The following is a 22,668-nucleotide window of genomic DNA, read 5'->3' as shown; positions in this document are numbered from 1 at the left end:
CACAAGATTGTCGCATACCCTTGTGCAGGTTGTATACCGCATGATCTCGTGAGGAATATAAATCTCAATGGCTTCTGATTCACATATTCTTACTTGTTTGAAAATTTGTTTGGGAAAAACTCATTACCAAGTCCCTAAACAGTAGTTCCCTGGGACAACGTATATGAGGTATATGAGAGTCAAGAAAAGAACCAATGAAAACCAGAGATCATCTGATAAAGTTCAGAGACTGCTTCCACAGTGTTTCATTGTATACATTTGTCAAGGGCAGATAAATAATTTCTACTCTGTTCACTTCCCAGAAATATTATAAGGGTAGGACAGACTCATGGATGTGAAACTACAGTGTGAAGTAAAAAGCATCAAGGAATGAGAGCAATTTTCTTGTTGATGACTATCAGCTAAGCGGTATCTACGGAGAATGGACTTTATGTTCTCTGAGAACCTGTAAACATGTGTTTCCTGTGCTCCCTGAAGCACTGTGAGAAATCCATGCATGCACTATAATGCAGCAATGTGGGGCAGTGCTGAGGATATCTAAAAGAAACTAACTTTATCTTCCTTCTGCAAAGTTGCTATATGTGGAATTATTTTAAAATCAGTAAGATTAGGAATCAAATTAATGAATGAATATATATTAATTTATCACAAGGCACCTAAGACAAAAAAAGAGAAGGCATTTTATGTGAGAATATCTAACCTAAATGTAAAACCTGAAGCTATAAAACATTAGAAGGAAACATAGCAGAAACACTTCAGGACATACATCTGAGGAAAGATTTAATGAGTAAGACCTCAAAAACACGGGCAAGAAAAGCAAAAATAAGCAAGGGAAATAATATCAAACTAAAAACCTTCTGCATAGCAAAGGAAGTAATCAGCAGAATGAAAAGACAACCTATAGAATGGGAGTAAATATTTGCAAACTATTCATCCTCTACAAGGGGTTAATATACAAAATATATAAGGAACTCAAGCATCTCAACAGCAACAAAACAAACAATGCAATTAACAATGGGCAAATGATCTGAACAGATATTTCTCAAAAGAAGATATACAAATGGCCAACAGGTATATGAACAAATGCTTGACATCACTAATCATGAGGGAAATGCAAATCAAAACCACAATGAGATATCATCTCACCCTTGTTAGAACAGCTATTACCCAAGGGAAAAAAATAACATATAGTGAAGCCACTATAGAGAACAATATGGAGGTTCCTCAAAAAAACTACAAATAGAACCACTATATGATTCAGCAATCCCAGTAGGGGTCATTTATCCAAAGGAAGGAAACTCAGTATATGAAAAAGACACCTTCACTCCCATGTTTCTGGCAGCACTATTCACAAGAGCCAAGATATAGAAGCAACCTGGGTGTCCACCATCAGAAGAATGGAGAAAGAATATGTGGTATGCACAATGGAATATTATTCAGTCATAAAAAAGAATGAAATCCTGTCATTAGTGGCAACATAGATAGACCTGGAGGACATTAAGTGAAATAAGCCAGAAACAAAAAGTTAAATACTGCATATTCTCACTTGTATGCAGAAGATTTAAAAAAGTTGATCTCATAGAAGTAAAAAGTAGAACAGAGGATACTAGAGTTTTGGAAGGGTAGGGAAAGGAGAGGATAGGGAGACATTTGTTAAAAGATACAAAATTACAACTAGATAGGAGGAATAAATTCTAGTGTTCTATAGCACTGTAGGATGACTATAGTTAACAATAATATGATTATATAGTTTCAAATAGCTAGAAGAAGGATACTGAATGTTCCCAAAACAAAGAAATGATAAATGTTTAAGATGATAGATATGCTAATAGCCCTGATGTGGTCACTAGACATTGTATATATCAAAAAAATCACTGTACCCCATAAATATGAACAAATATTATGTGTCGATTAAAATGTTTTTAATTAAAAACAATTAAAATTAAAGATTTTTAAAAGAATATCTATTAAATATATCTCTCCTTGAAGAATTTATAATCTAATCAGAGAAAACAGGTTAGCCCAAGAAACAACTGGAAAATAAATCAAGACAGAATATAATCAGGCTGCAAGTGGGGTGTACTTTCACTGACGTATTCATGCCTTCCAGGACTATTTATTAGGTACTCCCTATGGTTTGGCCCTGTGCTTGCTGAGGGAGATGTAAAGTCACAGCCACATCCCCAAGTTCCCTAAAATTGGGAGGAAAGATAGACAAAAATATCAAAGATCCTAGGTCAAGGGATTTACCTAGGGGTAGAGGTTGCACAGATAACTGTGGAAAAACACACAGGTAGGCAGCCAGATGAGACTGGAATGCCAAGGAAGACTTCCTAGGAGAGGTGACCATGGGAATGAGTTTTGAACAACAAGCTAGGAGTTACTGAGATTCTATGGGGTGGGAGCGGGGGCACTCCAGGCAGGAGGAACAGTATGGAAGGTGGATGGGAGTTGCTTTAACAACAAATTTAGGAATTTGAGCTTGATCCTGAGGTTTTAAGGAACCTCTGGAGACACCTGAGATGCGGGTGAGGGGTGCATAATCAGATTTTCACTTTAGAAGGTTCACTCTGACAGCCACAGTGCGGAGGAGGTATTGGAAGATCTAAGAGGCAACTTGAGCTTTCCTAGAAGAATTGAGACCCCTTGTCCCTAAATTACCTCTCTCACCAGTTCAATGACACTTGGCATTCCATCAGTAAGGCTGTATTTCCTTAACCCTAATATACAACTGGGAACTCTTGACCACTGCATCACCCTGGAAGAATGGAGTCACTCCCGGCAACCCTCGGCCATTTACACTGAGTGTTAGCGAGTTTCAAGTATCTTCCTGAGGATATTATTTTATTTTGCTCTTTTATTATTTTATTTTATTCATCTAATTGATTTATCTAATTGCTAGTCTGCATAAAGTCCTGTGATACAGACCACAAACACGGTTCTCTCCTCCATAATTATAGCCCAGGAAAAGGAGGGTAGGAAGGAAAGGCGATGGAGCAGACCAGCAAACAGACGATGACAACACAGCACGGTGCGTGCGAGGAAGGAGGTCTGCACACAGGGAGCAAATGCCCCTGCGTTCTTTCAAATACCTTTCCAGCACCCATGGGATGCCAAGTGGCACTCTAGGTGGTAAGAATCACATGGCAACTAGTGCTGAGCACCTGGACCTTATGCCTGGGGGAGGAGAGGAACAATAAACAAGAAAACAAATAAGTACATAATGTAATTGCAGGCAGAGATGATACTGAGGACTCAGGGTTAAGAAGGAGCTGACCCAGAGGATAAGAAGGAGTTGAGAAGACCACAGGTGCAAAGATGGCTTGGGAACTGTGGTTGGGTGGGGGCAGGTGAAGGAGGGGAGGCACAGACAGTAGACCAGCTTCTGGGCTGGGTCCTGAACCTGAAGGGTCTCCTGTGTCGATCTCCAGCTGGAACTTTTTAATTTTTTTTTGAGATGGAGTCTCGCTCTGTCACCCAGGCTGGAAGGCAGTGGCACAATCTTGGCTCACTGCAAGCTCTGCCTCCTGGCTTCACACCATTCTCCTGCCTCAGCCTCCCGAGTAGCTGGGACTACAGGCACCCACCACCACACCCAGCTAATATTTTGTATTTTTAGTAGAGACGGGGTTTCACCGTGTTAGCCAAGATGGTCTCGATCTCCTGACCTCGTGATCTGCCCGCTCGGCCTCCTAACGTGCTGGGATTACAGGCGTGACAGTTGGAACTTTAAGAACAATGAAATGTCATGAAAGGGTTTTAAGCAGGGAAGAGAAATTATCAATTTCATTGTTTTCAAAAGTCGCTGTGCTTGCAGAGAGTGACCAAGAAGTTGAAGGAGTCCCATGAGAAGGGATACAGCCTGAGCCAAGGCAGGGATGGCCAAAGGAAGGAGGAGGAACAGAACACGGGACTGGCTGTGTGTGGTGAAGAGGAGGCGGTGTCAAGGGGGACTTGCGCATTTCTGGCTCAGCTTTCCTAGAAGGATAATGCTGCCATCCACTGAATCACAGAACCTAGAAACTGGGGAACAAGAGGAGGCAGAGAGAGTATGGTAACAGGCTCTGTGGGCCTCTTGAGGTGGAGAAGTCTGCAAGCAGCTGAAGAAACGGGTCTGGCTCTGGGGATTTGCAGCTGAGGTGGAGATGCGGGTTCAAGAGACTAGGAAGACCCCCAAGTGCCGAGGGAAGGGGGCAGAAGGACAGGGAGGTGGCTAGCAGCGGTCACTGTCGAAGGGAGAAACTGCTCCGTAGTTAGGTCAACTGCTCAAAGAGCAAACATCTGTGTATCTGCCCTCTGCATTCTTGACCAGGCCCAGAGACCCAGCCTAAGCCTTGAGAAGGGAGATAGGAAAGGAGGGAGGGAGGGAAGGAGGGAGGGAAGGAAGAGAGGGAGGGAGGGAGGAAGTGAGGGAGGGAGGAAAAGAGGGAGGGAGGGAGGAAGATAGGGACAGAGGGAGGGAGAGAGGGAGGGAGAGAGGAAAAGAGGGAGGAAGATAGGGACAGAGGGAGGGAGAGAGGGAGGAAGGGATAAGGGAAGGCAAAAAGGGAGAGGAGAAGGGTGGATGAGATGGAAGAAGAGAGGGAGAAAGGGAGGAAGGAAAGGAAGGAGGGAGAGGAAGGAAGGAAGGGAGGGAGGGAGGGAGGAAGGAAGGAAGGGTGAGCCACATATAAACAGCATACAAACAACAGTTTTCTGTGAGGGGATGGCAGCCACAGGAAATGGCCCTGTTTCTTTCCCATCCTCTTTCCTGTTTCCTGTCCTGGAAAATTATCCCAGTGGTTCCCCTCTTGGTTTTCCACATGACTAAACTCCACGGGGCTTGAATGATCAGACCTCAGGCTGCCAGGCTGCCTGTCCCCAGTTCCTCCGGCTCCTGCAGAGCCCACAGGGACCTGCAGATCTGGGCGCCCTGGCCACCCCCTCCTGCCTTCCTTCCCCCACCACGCCTGGGAGGGCCCTCACTGGGGGAGGTGGCCGAGAGTGGGTCTGGCCTGGGGTGTTCAGATGCTCACAGCATGGAAAGGTCCATCCGGCTGCTGGCCTGCTTGGCGTGTGTCCTCCCGACAGGTGAGTGTCTGCTACTCTCTGTGGCCCATGCTCGGGACAGAATAGATGCTGACAGCATCTTAGGTACAGTCTCCCCTGAAGGCAGGAAGCGGGTGTGCACAGCCTCCAGGCCTGTGGAGGAGGAAGAGCTGCGCTTGGGGCCTGTGGTGCCAGAAGCCAGAAGTTCAAATCAGCGCTGTGCCTTGGATTTCAGATGACTTGAGACAGGCACCCCACGTCTCTGGCTTCAGGGTGGCTGCCTATATAAAGGCTACTTGCCCCACCCATTGCTGTGAGGATCCAGAGGACAATAGGCCAGGTACAGAGAGGACATCACAGGCTCTGAACAAGCTTCATGTGCTGCTGTCACCCAAATGCCGTATGTTTTTTTTTTTTTTTTTTTGAGACGGAGTCTCGCTCTGTCGCCCAGGCTGGAGTGCAGTGGCGCGATCTCGGCTCACTGCAAGCTCCGCCTCCCGGGTTCCCGCCATTCTCCTGCCTCAGCCTCTCCGAGTAGCTGGGACTACAGGCGCCCGCCACCACGCCCGGCTAATTTTTTGTATTTTTAGTAGAGATGGGGTTTCACTGTGGTCTCGATCTCCTGACCTCGTGATCCGCCCACCTCGGCCTCCCAAAGTGCTGGGATTACAAGCGTGAGCCACCACGCCCAGCCAAGTGCTGTATGTTTTGATGGGCACAGCCTGAGGAAGAAGGTGGGGAAGCACATGGGCGTTTGGGGACAGTGCTGACGCATGGGAGGGGGTGATTTCATGTGGGGGATATAATAAGGGATAGAGGCCCTCCCAGCAGGAATCCCAGTGGGTGAGTGGGAACACTGTGGCAGGTTTAAGCAACAATGTCATCAGTCACTTAGCTCGGTGGCTTGGTATCCTGGGAACAGTGTTTCAAAAGGCACAGGGACCATCTGCATCAGAATCCCTGGGGTTAGGAGAGGGCATTTGCTACAGTGCAGGTTCTTTGGCTCTACCCCAGATCTGCAGAATCAGAGTGTCAGGCAGCAAGGCCTAGGAATCTGCATTTTCACCACCTTCTTGGGTGATTCTGACACTCGATGCATTTGAGGGCACCTGGGATTAATGGCAAAGGCAATCCTCAGAGCACCTCTCTCCAGATCCCAGTCCTTCCTCCATCCCCATCCTAGGACTCAGCATCCGTGCCACTGTATGCTCGGCCATCACAGGCCACACACTGACATCATGGTGTCCTGAGCTGTTAGTCAACGTTCCCTGTATGGGGTCCTGGCTCCACAACTGGATGATAAACTCCCACACCTTAGACCGCTTTGCCCTCCCCTCCGGCGTTGTACTCAGATTGGAGTCCAGCTCGGGGCTGGTTTGAGCAGTAACAGCAAACCTCTGCACAGCTCTCACCACGAGCTGGGCACTTTAGTAACTCACATAAGCCTCAAAACCCTATGAGAAAGGAACTCTGTTTGTTTGTTTCTCTTTGGAGACAGAGTCTCACTCTGTCACCCAGGCTGGAGGGCAGTGGCGCAATCTCAGCTCATTGCAAACTCTGCCTCCCAAGTTCAAGTGATTCTTGTGCCTCAGCCTCCCAAGTAGCTGGGATTACAAGTGTGCGCCACCACGCCCAGCTAATTTTTTAAATTTTTAGTAGAGACAGAATTTTGCCACGTTGTCCAGCCTGGTCTCGAACTCCTGACCTCAAGTGATCAGCCCGCCTTGGCCTCCCAAAGTGCTGAGATTACAGGTATGAGCCACCACGCCCAGCAGAGAAAGGAACTCTTCCCTATGAAACATTCTCTTTTCACAGATGAAGAACATGGGGCCCAGAGGGGCTCAACAAGTGGCAGGGGTGGAGCTGGGATTTGAACCCAGGTGTGTGAGGCTTTTGGCTGGCCCCCCCACTACCCAACCCCACACAGCCATGGGGCCTTGGTAGGCACTGACAGGGAAGGAGCTATCTTTTCCCAAGTTGACCTAACTTAGCCATCTTTCTGGGATGATTTAGGGTTGGGTCCCACTGAGACAGTGGCCAGACCCGAGTGGTCGATGGGAGAGGGGTTGAGGGTGTGGATGTTGGCAGCAGGGCAGGTCTGAAGCCCACCTCTGCTGTTTGCTGTTTACTGGCTGCATGGCCTTGGGCAGGCTGTCTACCTCTCGAGTCCCTGTAAACTGGGGTCCCTGCCACCTTGAAGAGGTGCTGGGGAGGTTCATTAGACAGTACATCAAAGGCCCCCAGCACAGCTCCTGGCCCTCAGTGGCTGCATGATAAATGGCCATGAAACCTTGCCAAAGTCACACCGTTTCAAGAGAGCCGAGGCTTTGGGGATTTTAGGTTTAGGGTGATTTTTTTTTCTCCCCTGTTATGGGTCAGCTGCTATGAATCAGCAAGAGACAAAGGATTTAGAGGAAGCATGAGCTGTGGAGTCACATGTTCAAAAACAAACGCCAAACCACACACCTGCTCTGTTGAGATTACTGAGTGCAGCCAAGCCACTCGCGTGAGCCGACTCAGCTGCAGAAAGTCATTTTCTTTACAAACAGCAGCTGCTTCACAGTTAGAACCAGGGTGGTCCAGGCCCCCACTTCCTGATGCTCTTCTGGCTGCTCTTCTTCTGGGAGCCTCTCCTCGTGGCTCAGCCAGAAGACATCCAGGGCAGGAGGCCCGAGGAGCAGGCTCTGCTCCACCACTGTGTGTGCACCAGAGGCTCTGTGAGCAGACGCCTGTGCCAGCGCAGGCCCGCCAGTCATGGTCCCTTCCCTGGCCCAGAGCAGCCCCTTGGTGAGAGAAAAGTGGGAAGTATTTGTCCCAGAAAGGCCCCTTCTACTTTCCATGTCCTCCCCTTCATGCAGGAGACCCCCATACTTGACACCCAGTGCCCAGCAGCCCCTAATCTCCCAGGGGCTCCCCACATAGCCTCCCTGGTCCTCCCCCCTCTCCCCCCATATCTGCTTTTAGGAAGCTAGAGATGCCAGGGAATGTGGGGCAGGGGGAAGAACACTGGCCTGGGAGCTCCAACCACCCGAGTGACCTTGGACAAGGCCTCAGGTGGTCCTCAAGCCTGTGATAGGCAGATGTCACAACCACAACCACTGTCATATTCAGACAGTGTGCCAGGCCTTGTGCCAGGCCTGTGACAAACAGTTCATTTACTCTTCAGCACAGCCTTGCAAGTGAGGCTCCTGGCCTCTGCAATGGGGATTCGGTGACTGCAGAGGCATCCGGCCTAAATAGGAACCAGAGGCTTCTGAGTGTGCATCCACCTGTCCCGCACCCTCCTGCAGTGGGCGGGGACCCTGGGCAAAGCCTGGTGTGGAGAGCTATGTACTTCACTAGTTCTGAACTGCCGGAGAAAAACAAACCCAAATGGCAAGACAAATAGCCGTCACCCAAAGATGCAGGGGTGCTTATTCGGGATGCAGGGAAAGGGCAGGACCAGAGGACATGGGCTGGTGTCACAGCCCAGGAGGAAATGGGAGGGTTTAATGAGCTGGGGCGCTTCTCTCCCAATGGCTGTTGTGGGCAGTTTGCTTGGACTGAGGAAGTCCTATCTCGGGTGGGAAGGGGAGGAGTGAAGGGAGCAGGGCTTCCTTCCTCCTATGGAGGCTGGGCAGGGGTTGGGGGCACCAGCAGAGACAGATTACGTTGGGACTCTGAAGAGCAGCACCCTGGGGTGGGCACAGGCCCCACGGCAGGGTCAGCCTGTGGCCCTGCCTCTCCATCAGCTCAGGTAAGCAGGGCCACACCCACGCCACAGTCAGCCTGCGGCAGAGGCGTGGGTTAAAGGGGAAGCTAGATAACCCTGAGGCAGATGGAGACCAGCCGGCCTTTCACTCACTACTCACACCTCACCCCTTCCCGGGAACCTTCAGGGTCTGGTTTGTGCTGATGGCTGGAATTCCTGCTTCCTCTCCCTCCTCTGCTCTCTGATCTCCACCCCATTCTTGCCCTTTCTCTGCTGATAACCTATCTTGACAACCTGCAAGCCCAGAGAAAGATTTGCAGGGAGCAAACCTAGGGGCGAGAGGGGAAGGGCTGAGCTGCAATGAGCCTCAGCTCCACCCACATACCTACAGGTGAGGTCGACAGCCAATGAGAGTGTCTCTCCTTGCCCCCAAAGTTCCCCATCCTGGCCCTCCAGGTGCCACAATGCCGGAAGTGCCACCCCCGGAGCCACGCTCCTGGAGCACCCTGTTAGTATGCCCAGGTACCCTCAAGGAGGGTAGCCCCTCCCAGATTGTTGGGCTCCTCAAATTGGCCACTCGTCAGCTGGTAATGTCAGCCATGTGGTGGGGGCAGGGGCACAACAGATGTCTGAGGGACTCCAGCTCTGAGGGCCACAATGCTGTCCCTCCTGGAGGCATGGTCTTCCTATGGTGACTGCCCCCCTGGCTCCATCCTTCCCTTACCCCCTCAAAATCCGTGTCACATAAAGCCCACCCCAGCAGACCTAATTCTTGTTAAAGTGCCATTCTGTAAGGGCACCCCCTCTGGCCATTATTCCACCACGACTACCACGGGACTCACTTTCCTGTCTGTGACACCCTGGAGAGGGTCTTTAATTCCAGGCATTAGTAAAACATCCACAGACACCAAGTGACCCGTGCTCCGCCATGAAACCGACAAGCAGCTCAGCTTTCTCTCTAGTTAACAGAAACGTGACTACGCCCACAGAATATCTACACAGAGGTTCCCGTGCAAATTCCTGCTTTGCTTTTTTCCTTACCAAGCAACTGGTGGAGATCTTTGGTCAGCTGTGGCAAAACCAAGGTTTCTGTTTCTGACCCTATCCAATTGCAGCTTCTGCTGGTATAGGCTCCCCAGCTCTGTTTCTGTCTCCCTGGAGCTCTCTGCCTACCCTGGCATCACAGGTGTGGGGCTTTGGGAGAGTAGGTTCGGCATCAGTCAACTACTCCCTAGTGGGATCGTGATTACAATGATGTGAGAGCTAATGCCCGATGCTGCAGCCCCAATCCTTCCTCCTTTAGATCGGTCACTACAAGGAGGCACGAAGGGAGCTATGGGGGGAATTTCGCTATGAAAGACCATCAAGGCATGGATGCTACTTTCAAGTCGGTTTTCTGAATACCTAAAAGTCCTTTGATTTATTTTAGCTAGGGTTCTTTCTTTTTTTTTTTTTTTTTGAGACGGGGTCTCATTCTGTCACCCAAGCTGGAGTGCAGTGGCACCATCTCAGCTCACTGCAAGCTCTGCCTCCCAGGTGCAAGCGAGTCTCCTGCCTCAGCCTCCCAAGTAGCTGGAACTACAGGCACCCACTGCCATGCCAGGCTAATTTTTTTTTTTTTTTTTTTTTTGTATTTTTAGTAGAGACGGGGTTTCACCATATTGGCCAGGCTGGTCTTGAATTCCTGACCTTGTGATCTGCCCGCCTCAGCCTCCCAAAGTGCTGGGATTACAGGCGTGAGCCACTGCACTTGGCCAGCTAAACATTTTTCCAAAATGCTTTATGTGCTTTCTTGTCATTTTTATCCAAGTATCATTTTCAGACATAGATTTTTAGTATTTAATGTCACTTTAGTAAACATCTAGAGTTATCAACTCATGGATGAGACTACTGATGCCAGAGAGCTATGGCGACTTGCCTAATGTCCCAAAATCAGCATCAGAGCTAGGGGTGGAGCCCCGGACAGACCCCTGACACCCACTCTAAGGGGCATGCCACTAAAGCAGAATGCCTTTTGCTGCAGTGAACCCCTCCATGGTGCCTCAGGCCATCTCTGTGTGTACCTGCTACACTCGCCTGCTGCAGTGTTGTGAGGGCTCAAAGCCTTCTGGGTTCACTCTTTCTCCAAATAGTCCGTTTGACACTGTACATTTATCATTTCTGCCTAAGCTGTCTTTCCACTATTTTTTACTAAAACTTTCCTCCCTCATCGAATGTCAACTCTCATTTCTTGCTGCTTTCCAAGAGTCTAGAAACAGAAACCACGTTCTAGCTTTTCAAGTTTCATGTCCCTGGGCTGGGAAACTAACCAAATAAGTGTGTTAGAATTGTGCATAAATTGGAAAACAAATAGTGGCTGAGCAATGGCCAGACTGTCAACATAACAAGGAGGCTGTTAATTGCCACTGCAACTGTATCCCCAGCACCCAGCAGAGTCTCTAGCACATGGTAAACTCTCGATAAATACCTATTGAGTGAATACATGAATGAATAAATGAAGAAATTCCAGGTGAGTAAAGGACAAGGATTGGGCAATTATACTTCAGCTGGTCCAACATGCTAAATTGAGCTGCAAATACTGTAGTGTCCAGGTACCAACATCTTTTTTTTTTTTTTTTTTTTTTTTTGGCGGAGTTTCTCTCTTGTTGCCCAGGCTGGAGTACAATGGGGCAATCTCGGCTGACTGCAGCCTCCGCCTCCTGGGTTCAAGCAATTCTCCTGCCTCAGCCTTCCGAGTGGCTGGGATTATAGACGTGCACCACCACGCCCGGCTAATTTTTGTATTTTTAGTAGAGGCGGGGATTCACCACCAGGCTGGTCTTGAACTCCTGACCTCAGGTGATCCACCTGTCGGCCTCCCAAAGTGCTGGGATTACAGGCGTGAGCCACCGCGCCCGGCCTCTTGTGCATTTTAAATGAGATGAGGATATTGAGAATGATATCCTGACATATAGATTTAATGCAAACCAAGCAAATTCTCAAAAAGAGTTTACTGCTGTCATTATTGTTGCTGTTGCTGTTAGTTCATAAACTAAAATTTCTACAAAAGGGCAAAGACCGAGGTATAGATATATAGGACCAAATAAGAGGGAAAAGGTGGAGAACCATCCAGATTCATTAGAGCGCTGTAGTAATGAAGAACATGACATGCTGTATTGATACAGAGGTGAACAAATTAACCAAGATAAGTAAAGGAAATATAGAAAAAAACCCACGAATCCATGGAAACATGACACATGAGAGAGTATTGTTTTTTAATGAGATGAGGACTCCCCAGAGCACTGTGTGCTCTGGCCTCATTACGCCTTCATGCCTGGCAACCTCTATGCTGATTGATGTCCATGCCTTGTGGCTTTGCTCTGCTGTTCCCTTTGCCTAGAATGCCACCTCAAGGCTTCGTGCAGTCCCCTCCCTTTCTCAAGGCTCTGCTGAAGTGACATCTCCTCTCTCAAGGGTTCTCCAATCCCTGCCTGCCTAATACACCCCTACTCTAACCACCCCTACCCTCTCCTGTCAGCCTGGACACCCACCCTTCTGTTCTCACATAGCAAATCAATCCAATGTCAGTGACTAGGAGGCAGGTACCATGCCGGGCAACAGCAACACAAATAGAACCAGATAGATGTGGTCCCTGCCCTGCCAGAGCTTCTGAGTGTCTGGGCAAGACACACAGTTCAAAGGCAATGCTCATACTGAGGAAGTACCTATGCCAGCTCTGAGGCACAGGGGAGGGAGGCCAGCCCTAGGCTTGGGGCTCAGGGAAGCCCCATGCTGTAGGAAAGACTCAGTGGAGCCCTGAGAATGAAGAGGAGGAGCTGGTGAGTGACATGGCCAGAAGCCATGTTCAGACAGAAGGGATATTGTTCATGCCCATCTTTACGGCATCTGGCAGACTGTAGTGTAATTATGTGCCTAGAAATCTGTCTCCCTTTCTAAGCTGTGAGCCCCAGCAGGCTGATAAGGTATCCTGTCCACCTTTGTCACCACAGATCGTACCCCAGTGCCTGGCATAAAGTGGGGAAGTGTCCAATAAATGTTTGCTGAATTGATGAATGCACAATAGCAAATAATATGTGGGGAATCTGTGCCTGGCTCTGTGATGCCTGCAAGATGCAAGAGGTCAGAGGAGGCTAAGGTCACAGAAAGTGAGAAATAGCAGGGAAACTAAGGCTGGGGCTCATCCTCAAGATTGGAGAGATGCTTTCTGCATCTAGAAGTACTGACTGAACCAGCCAATCTTTCAGACAGGGTTTCTCAAATTTGGAACAAGGTTCTTTGATGATTAACAACTGAACAAACAAGCTCTTTCTAGAGAGAAAATGTTAGGTCCTCCACTTGGGTTCAAAAATATAATTACATTTGTCCAGAAGAAAAAAAGGAGATTAGGCTTAAAAGCAGGTTGTATGAAAAAAAGAACTTGTAGTTTTGAGACAGGAGAATAGTAGAGGGAATTGGAGGTTGGATACAGGGTGGAATGAATAGGAGCAGAAGCAAAATGAAGGGGCAAGTGAGCACAAAGCAAGAGAAGAAGCAGAAGTTGAGCAGCCAAAACAAAAAGGAGATAAGCAAGTAAGAGACCCCATGGCCGGCAAGATCCAGACCAGACCAGTAAAGGTAAGCTTCTCAGAGATGAGCATGCGCATTAGAGAGAAAAAGTATACCTAAAATGACCCTGTATGGTAATTAGCTATTTAAGGTTCATGCATATGGACTGCATCTCATGCATGTACTTAAAATTATGGGATGGAGGCGACGCACAAGCACACAAGGGCCAAAGTAACTAAGCAGCCTATCAATCAAAAGGCAGACGCTGGCTAGAGATTAGGCAGCTCAGGAAGAGAAGAGAAAAAATAAAAGGCCATGAAACGTAACAAACTGGTGCTGATCTCATTTCGTAGAGGTCAGTCACTCTCCCACTCCAAGGGTGTGATACTGTACTTCATACACTCCTGATGCTTTGCTTTGCTATTTCTGTCACGTCCAATTGTTTGTGGCACCAAGAACCTGGAACTGAACCATCCAGTAACACTTTTACTTGATGGCAAGCTGGACATGAACACACAGTGGCATTTTTTCCAGGCACAGCTCCCATAGCCCAGGACAGCACTGTGGGACTCACGGCACTGCAGGTCCAGCACACCTAGAGCACACACCTGGAGCCCCCAGGCTCAGGACACTACAATGAAGGAAGAGGACAGTGAGGATGAGGAAGGCTAGGGGAGGGACTGGGATTTTTCCACCAGAAAAGAGAAGGCTCGATGGGTCCAGGATAGTCATGACAAGACCCTGCATGGGGCCATCATGGGAAAGCGATGTGCACACACCAGAGAACAATGGCGGTCCTGCGGGCGGCGGGAGATTTTGGTTCTGTGCAGAAGGAACATCCCAACCTGTGATTATTCACAGATGGATGGTCCCCATGGAGGATGGTCTGCCAGCGGTGGGCTAGGGCTGAGAAGACTCCTGCCCAAGGAGCAAATTGGGCTAAATTACCTCAAAAAGCAAAGAGCACTGGGCTTGGAGTCAGAAAAGTTATATTTCTCCCATCTTCAACCTGTGTGACTCTGAGCCTTCATTTTCTCACCTTTAATAATATCTGCCCTGCCTTTCTCCACTGGGTGTTTTGAGGGTCACATGACATGGTATCTATGAAAGCATTGTGTAAACTGCAAAGCCCTTTGGAACTACAAGGGCTGCTGTATTATTTCCTCAAAAGATCCTTTTGTGAACTGCACCCTGGGGCACCGGCTGGGCAGGCTTAGGCTGCCCTCTCTCCTTGGGAGGCACCACCCCTGGCCTGATCCTCTGAGGCGTGCTCCCCTCTCCCCCAAAGCAGCACACATAGGCAACCACACACACCCTGCAGTTCACCAGCCCTCTGTGAGCTGGAGGCAGAGCTCTGCTTCCAGAACTTGGCTCAACCACACATCCATGGTTCACAAAGTGGGGAATGGGGAAACTGTCCAGAGGTGCTTGCACAGAGCAAGGAGGCAGTGACACAGCCCACCTCTCTGGTCTCTCAGCTCCCTCCCTGCCCAGGCACTAGGGAAGCCAGTCAGGGCACAGTCCACTTGGGTATCCCTGTATTCTAGAGGAATCTCATGCACCAACTCAATGCATTAGCTTCCAAACACACTGCCACCTCGCAGGGGCTGTTTCCTCTCTGTAAGTGGAAGTGCTGGTATCCTCGGAGGAGCCCCAAAGTTCTCAGCCTCTAGTGCACTAGAATGCAGGCTGTGGAGTGAGGCGATCCTGAACACTGGCTTGGCCTCATGCTGGCAGTGTGACTTCAGTTACTCAACTTCTCTGAGCCTCAGTTTATTCACATGTAACCCGGGGATAACTGTGTTTATCTGTAGGCTCATTTGTGAGAACTAAAATAGATACTACGGAGAACTTGCTCAATACAGAGGTACACAGTAAGTGCTTTTATTATTATCACCATCTCGGGGATCTTGGGAGCCTCTTTTAACCACGGGATCCCAGGGTTTTTCCACAGGGCAGGTTTTGATGGGGAAAAACTAAGGGTAAGAATATGGGGTTCACGAGGCCTGCAGGTGAGTTAGGAAACAAAGAGGGGAATAGTCCCAGGGAAGAGCTGCGGGAACCCAGGCACCTCCCAAGTCGAGGGAGTGCAGGCCCTGGGAGTGCAGGCACCAGGAATTGCCCTCAAGTCACAAGGTGGAGTTCCGGCTCCCGTGGAAGTGGGGCATGATCCCTGAGTCCTGGGGTTTCCAGGCTGGGGGTTGGGGGAGCGCTTCCTGGGTCGTGGGGTTTCCAGGCCCCTGGTGTGGGCGCCTCGACCCCGGGGCCCCGAGCCTGAAGCAGCCCGCCCCACCCTCAGGCTCGCCAGCGCAGCGCTGGTCCATGCAGGTGCCAGCCGAGGTGAGCGCGGCGGCAGGCGACGCGGCAGTGCTGCCCTGCACCTTCACGCACCCGCACCGCCACTACGACGGGCCGCTGACGGCCATCTGGCGCGCGGGCGAGCCCTATGCGGGCCCGCAGGTGTTCCGCTGCGCTGCGGAGCGGGGCAGCGAGCTCTGCCAGACGGCGCTGAGCCTGCACGGCCGCTTCCGGCTGCTGGGTAACCCGCGCCGCAACGACCTCTCGCTGCGCGTCGAGCGCCTCGCCCTGGCCGACGACCGCCGCTACTTCTGCCGCGTCGAGTTCGCCGGCGACGTCCATGACCGCTACGAGAGCCGCCACGGCGTCCGGCTGCACGTGACCGGTGAGGCGGCGCGGGAGCGGGTCCCCGGCCTCCCTTCCCGCCCTCCCGCCTGCCCAGCCCCGAGGGCTACCTGGGTGCCAGGCGCTGTGCTATGCCAGGAAGGGCAACGAGACCCAGCCCTCTCCTCTACCCTAAACACCTGGGGGTAGTTTAGGACCACAGGGGAACTTGACACAAATGCAGAATCCAGGTCCCAGGAAGGGCTGGGGTGGGCCCGGGAATAGGCATCGCCATGACTCTCGTAGAGTGACTGTCCCCAGGGGCTCTCAGACGAAGAGGCGAGAAAGACAAGTGAATGGCAATCCTAAATATGCCAAGAGGTGCAATGTGGTGTGTGCTACCAGCCCGGAAAGACACTCGCAGCCCCTCTACCCAGGGGTGCACAGAGAGCCCACCAAGTAGTGCCTAGCACTTTGCCAGACCCTGATATACAAAGATGCCTGAACCAGGGTCCCGTCCCTAGAGCAGTGGCTCTCTGCTCTAGCCCCCACCCTACTCTGCGACAATAATGGCCACTTAGCATTTGCTAGGGAGCCAGGACCTAGTCCAGGCACCCACAAGCATGAATTTGCCAAATCTTTTCAGCAACCCCTTAAGGCAACTGCTATCATGATCCTCACTTTACACGTGGAGAAACAGAAGCAGAGATGATAGAATCGTTCGCCCAAGGCCACACCTGTATTGGGACGGGGGCAGCCTGGCACCCAAGTGTCCATTCCTCCCTTCTGACCCGCCCCCACCCCTCCGGCTCTGGCGTCCAAAGGGCTAAGGGGAGGGGGGCCCTTGCCTTTGCCCGCCGCTCGCGCACTGCAACCCGCTTTCTCACAATACCCCCACCCCGCCTTGATCGCGGCTGGTGACAGTCACCCGCCTTCTCCCCTGCAGCCGCGCCGCGGATCATCAATATCTCGGTGCTGCCCGGCCCGGCGCACGCCTTCCGCGCGCTTTGCACTGCCGAAGGGGAGCCACCGCCCGCCCTCGTCTGGTCCGGCCCGGCCCTGGGCAACGGCTCGGCAGCCGTACCGAACCCGGGTCAGGGTCACGGCCACCTAGTGACCGCCGAACTGCCCGCACTGACCCACGACGGCCGCTACACGTGTACGGCCGCCAGCAGCCTGGGCCGCTCCGAGGCCAGCGTCTACCTGTTCCACTTCCACGGCGCCAGCGGGGCCTCGACGGTCGCCCTCCTGCTCGGCGCGCTCGGCCTCAAGGCGCTGCTGCTGCTCGGCGTCCTGGCCGCCCGCGCCGCCCGCCGCCGCCCAGGTGGGTGCACCCCAGACCCGGGTGGCCGCGAGGGGCCGGGCCAGGGCTCTCCTCTTAGATAAGACCACCTGGCTGACCCCCTGGCACTACCAGAACGTCGGTTTTTTGCCCTATGCATCGTGGCGCTTTCCTCTCTTTGCATGAAGCCCAGCAGGTGTAACTAGCGCGAAAAAATCCCATTTTGCAATAAGGAAGCTGAGGCTCAGAGAGGTTAAGTAACCTGCCTTTTGATAGCGGCACAGAGATAGAGAGACCCAGACCCGGCTAACTCTAGAGCCGCCCCTTTACTACCACCCGGCAAACGATTCCTCTGGAGGTGCTCTGACTACAGACCTTCCTAAATAGCACCGTTCCTGAGGAACTACTATGTGCTGTGTGGGTGCTAGGAATACAATGATGAATAAGGCATGGTCCCCTGCCCTGCAGTGCGTGCTGAGCGGTAGGCAGATCATTGCAATGTGCTATGAGAAGGGCTCTCCTCAACCCCAGGTCTGCAGAAGCCAGAGGACGGTATGCCTCCCTCTGGTGGGGCGTCTGCAGAAGGCTTCACACAAGCCGTGCTGGGAGAGCTAAATAAAAATATGTAAGTAGGCATGAGCTAGGAAAACAAGGAGAAATGCTTTTCCTAGCAGAGATCATGGTGGATTGACTAGCAGGGTGTCCTGAGATTGCCACCACCGCTGTCGCTGATCTGGGTCAGAAATCTGCCCTGTGCCCCAGAGAGGGAGGGAGCTTCTTGGAGCCCCTCAGAACTCCCAGGTCCATAGCACTAGGCTCACACTCTACTGAGGAGATCAGACTTTGTCACAGTGGCCCTGGCTGCTGCTGTGGCCACAATGGCTTTCTTGCCCATTTCTTGGAACTCATCAAGTGTTTTGTGCTCAGGGTGCTCAGAAGAACGGACTTTTTACTGGATTGCTCCTCAGTCCACCCCTCTCCTAACTCCCCGGCAGGGTTCCATGGCGCAGCTTCACACCCTGCTAGTCTGCTGTTTGCTTCACAAACAGTGGTTTCCTCCAGACCCCTTCCACATGGCATGGGTGGGGGTGGGTGCACAGGCTGCAGACTGCGGTGGAGATTCATGCCTGCTCTCTTGCTGTCCCTCCCACAGAGCATCTGGACACCCCAGACACCCCACCACGGTAAGTGAGTTCCCCACCTCCACCCCACCCCACCCACCCAGTCCCCATCAGCCAAGGGGTCCAGGTAGGAGGAATAAATGGCAAAGGGCTGGGGCTGGGGTCCTGCTTTGACCAGGGGCTGGGCCCTCCTTGCAGCCCACCAAGGCACCCCTCTTGCAGCCTGCCAAGTTCTTCCCTGGACAGACCATGCCTCGCTGACCTGCTCCTCCCCAACAACTCCAGGCTGTGTTTCTTCCTGTAGTTTTCCCTCTACATTCTTGAACAGGCAGATTCACACAAAAGCCACATTGGGGACACTCATCCCCGTTCCCCTCTGGCACTCTGCTGAAGGCTTTGCAAACAAAATCTCTAGAGGTTCTGAGAGCCTAGGTGAGGGGCCCAGGGACCCCTAGGAAATCACTGACTCTTGGGTCATACTCTCCTCTTCTGTGGCATCCACCCATGTGAAGGCTGGTGTTGAAGGAGAAAGAACTCAATTCATAGACCCTGGACAGGCTGTGCCTGATCCTGACGGAGGGTAGGAGTGGGAGGAGGAGCCCAGGCACCCCCATAACTCCGCCCACCTGTGCCCTGAAGGCTGGAGGTGCTACACTGCTGGTGGCCCCACTCATCAGCTGCCTGCCGATCTCTCCACAGCCCCAAAACCTGTCCTGTGTCCCTGTTTGCTGATTTACTGTCGCACCAATGCCCCTGAATCTGAAAGTGGACCGTTGTTCAGTCATTTAACAAATACTTATTGAGTACCTACTGTGTACCGGCACTGGTACTAAAGACACAGCAAGATCCCTGACCTCACAGAACTCATATCCTATTGTGGAGAATTTTAATAAATATGCAAACAGGCCACCTGACATTGTAAAGCAAGAGCTGTGAAGGAAATGGACACGCGATGCAGCAGATCCCCTGGGGAGGGGGACTGCTGCTGGGCTGAGGCTGCTTTAGATCAAGTTCTCTTGGAGGACATGACATTGAGGGAATCTGAGGATGGAGGCTGGGGCCTGGGCAGGTATGAGGGGTGGAGTTCCAGAGAGCAAGCCCCACTAGAGTGTGGATGTAAGACAGGGGCAGTGGGGGCAGCCGGGGAGAGGAAAAGGCAAGTAGAAAGACTCAGGCGAGGCTCAGAAAGGAGGCAGGCATTTCTGGAGGGTGGGCGGGAGGAAGGCAGGAAAGGCATGGGGGTTATTGTGGGTGCAATGGGGAGTCACTGAATGGTTTTAAGCAGACGCATGGCCCCATCAGAACAAGCTGGCCCGGGAGAATTGGGTGCAGGCCGTTGGAAAGGCTGAGGCTGGCTTGGCTGCTTAGACGAAGGTGCAGGGGTGGCGGTGGGGAGGTGGGTAGATGGGAAGCAGGGCTTGCCCAAGAGCCCGGTGGGCAGCACACAGTGTGGGAGGGAGCCAGGCTTCCCGGGTTGGGAGCCTGAGCCCTGGGTCCCACTTCCTGGGATAAAGACAAGAGGAGAAGAGAGTGGGACAGGTCTGAGGGTCATGCGTAGCACAGTGGACATTGAGATTTGAGATTCCCACTGAGATGTCCTAGGGGAAGTCAGGAAAGCAGTTGGGGACCAGGAAGCCAGGCCGGAGATTACAATTTGTAGGTCAGGGACATGGAGCCAGTCTTGAGGTCTCAGACAGAGATAGCGACTCTATGGTCTGGGCTGCCCTGGCCTTTGGGGGCCCCTCCCTATTCCTGACTCTGCCCAGCCTCCAATGCCATTCATCTCTGAGCCCTGCCGGTTCCAGCTGCACTGCTCCCCAGAATGTCTCCTCTTCTTGGCCCACTGCTGGCATATAGTTTCGGCAGTTGGGGACCTCCCACCTGTCTTGGGTGGTCATTCAACTTTCTCCTGTTCACAGGTCCCAGGCCCAGGAGTCCAATTATGAAAATTTGAGCCAGATGAACCCCCGGAGCCCACCGGCTGCCATGTGCTCACCGTGAGGAGTCCCTCAGCCACCAACATCCATTTCAGCACTGTAAAGAATAAAGGCCAGTGCGAGGCTTGGCTGGTACGGCCAGTCCTGGTTCTCGGGCACCTTGGCAGCCCCCAGCCGGGTGACTCCTCCCCCGCTCAGGGTCAAGACCCTGCTCAAGGAGGCTCATCTGGCCTCCTATGTGGACAACCATTTTGGAGCTCCCTGATATTTTTGCCAGCATTTTGTAAGTGTGCATATGTCTCTCTCTCTCTCTCTCTCTCTGTGTGTGTGTGTGTGTGTGTGTGTGTGTACACGCATTAGCTTGAGCGTGAAACTTCCAGAAATGCTCCCTTGCCCTTTCTTACCTAGAACACCTCTATAGTAAAGCAGACAGGAAACTGTTTACAGGGCCTGGAGGCCCAGTCTTGTCCTCCTCTGTCACCAACTTGCTATGTGGACCTGGGACATTCTCTTCACTTCTCTGGGTCTCAGTTCATTTACTGTTGAACACGGACAATCATACTCTTCCCTCCTGGCTGGGAGGACTACCAAGATCTGAGGAAATAATGCATCTGAAGGGGCTTTGGAAAGTACAAAGCCATCTACTCGTGAGGGGCATGACAGGACCCTCTTTGCAGAGTGACCTTTGGATGTGCAGTCAGTTCTTGGAGAAGTGTGGCCCCTGCAGCAGTGTCACCAAGAACAGAGTTCCAGAGAGCAAGCCTGGGGCAGGGGCTGTGCGAACCTGTGGTCAGAGGAACATAAAATCCTGGAAACTTGGTGGCAGGGAGAGGCCTGGGACCTTTACCCCATGCCCCCTGGGATCTCCACTATGACTGTCCCACACCCTCTGCCCAACTCTTGCCCCATCAGCTGCCCTACATTGCCTTGAGCTGGGACCCCTAGGAAATGGAAACCAGGCTCCCCTCTCTCAAGGTATCTGGAAACCACTGTCTCAGGGGCTGAAGCTGGGAGACCCGAGGGGAGGTCTGGCTGGAGGGTCGCTGTGTGTAAAGCAGCTACAGCTCTGACCTCTCTGACCTGCAACCTCTCAGGGTGTGCAAAGTCCAAATGCACTGGCAACTTCATCCCCTTTGCCCTAACGCGGGCAGGCTGACTTGGAGGGGTGCTTCCCTATTTACACCTCAGGGTGAATTTGTTGATCACCTTAGCTCCTGTGGTCCTTGGGGCTTAGGGAGAGGAGGGAGCTGGGTCCCAGGTGAGCTGGCAAGAGGAAAGGGCCACAGGCTAGGGGAATAACGAGGCCATGAACAAGACATCTCACCCCAGTTACAATGGCTTTTATCCAAAAGACAGGCAATGACAAATGCTGATGAGAATGTGGAGAAAGAGGAATCCCCATACACCATTAGTGGGAATGTAAATTAGTATAGCCACTATGGAGAACAGTACAGAGTTTCCTCAAAAAACTAAAAACAGGCCAGGCGTGGTGGCTCATGCCTATAATCCCAGCACTCTGGGAGGCCGAGGCAGGCGGATCACTTGAGGTCAGGAGTTTGAGACCAGCCTAGCCAACATGGTAAAACTCTGTCTCTACTAAAAATACACAAATTAGCTGGCCGTGCTGGTGCGTGCCTATAGTCCCAGCTACTTGGGAGGCTGAGGCAGGAGAATTGCTTGAACCCAGGAGGCGGAGGTTGCAGTGAGCTAAGATCACCCCACTGTCCTCCAGCCTGGGCAACGGAGAGACTGTCTCAAACAAAAAAAAAAAAAAAGAATAGAACTACCATATGAACCAGTAATCCCACTGCTGGGTATCTGTCAGCAAAGAAATCAGTGTATTGAAAAGATACCAGCACTCCCATGTTTACTGCAGCACTATTTGCAATAGCGAAGATATGGAATCAGCCTAAGTGTCCATCCACGAATGAATGAAGAAAATGAACACACAATGAAATATTATTCAGCCACAAAAAAAAGAATGAAATCCTGTCACTTGCAACAACATGGATGGAACTGGCAGCCATTATGTTAAGGGAAATAAGTCAAGCACAGAAAGATAAATATTGCATGTTCGCACTCACATGTGGAAGCTAAAAAAAAGTTGAACTCGTGGAGGTAATAGAATAATGGTTACCAGGGGCTGGGAAGGATAGCAGGGAGCGGGCTATCCTTCCCAGGGGATACTTAATGAGAACAAAATACAGTTAGAATGAATAAGATCGAGTATTTGCTAGCACAAGAGGGCGATGATAGTTAACAACTTATTGTATATTTTCAAATAACTAAGAGTGGAATTGGAATGTTCTTAACGATAAGTACTTGAGGTGATGGATACGCCAATCCCTGATTTGATCATTGCACGTTGTATGCCTGAATCAAAACATCACATGTAACCTATAAATATAAATATATAAATACATATACCCATACTAATTAAAA

General features: G+C 51.3%; 1 protein-coding gene across 1 annotated transcript; it reads left to right on the top strand.

Annotated features, from left to right (window-relative positions):
- The first annotated feature begins 4,967 nt into the window (after positions 1–4,967).
- On the top strand, positions 4,968–22,196 carry SIGLEC15 (sialic acid binding Ig like lectin 15). Its single transcript, XM_032152416.2, has 6 exons — positions 4,968–5,070; positions 15,079–15,138; positions 15,564–15,947; positions 16,833–17,210; positions 18,322–18,352; positions 20,209–22,196. Exons 1-6 carry the CDS (start codon positions 5,019–5,021, stop codon positions 20,288–20,290), a joined length of 987 nt encoding a protein of 328 aa, XP_032008307.1. The 5' UTR covers positions 4,968–5,018; the 3' UTR covers positions 20,291–22,196.
- The last annotated feature ends 472 nt before the right edge of the window (positions 22,197–22,668 follow it).

The sequence above is a fragment of the Hylobates moloch genome, unplaced genomic scaffold (genome assembly GCF_009828535.3).
Source record: "Hylobates moloch isolate HMO894 unplaced genomic scaffold, HMol_V3 SCAFFOLD_5, whole genome shotgun sequence".
Taxonomy (NCBI): domain Eukaryota; kingdom Metazoa; phylum Chordata; class Mammalia; order Primates; family Hylobatidae; genus Hylobates; species Hylobates moloch.
Note: the sequence above shows the minus strand (reverse complement) of the source record. Positions and strands in the feature narration are given on the sequence as shown.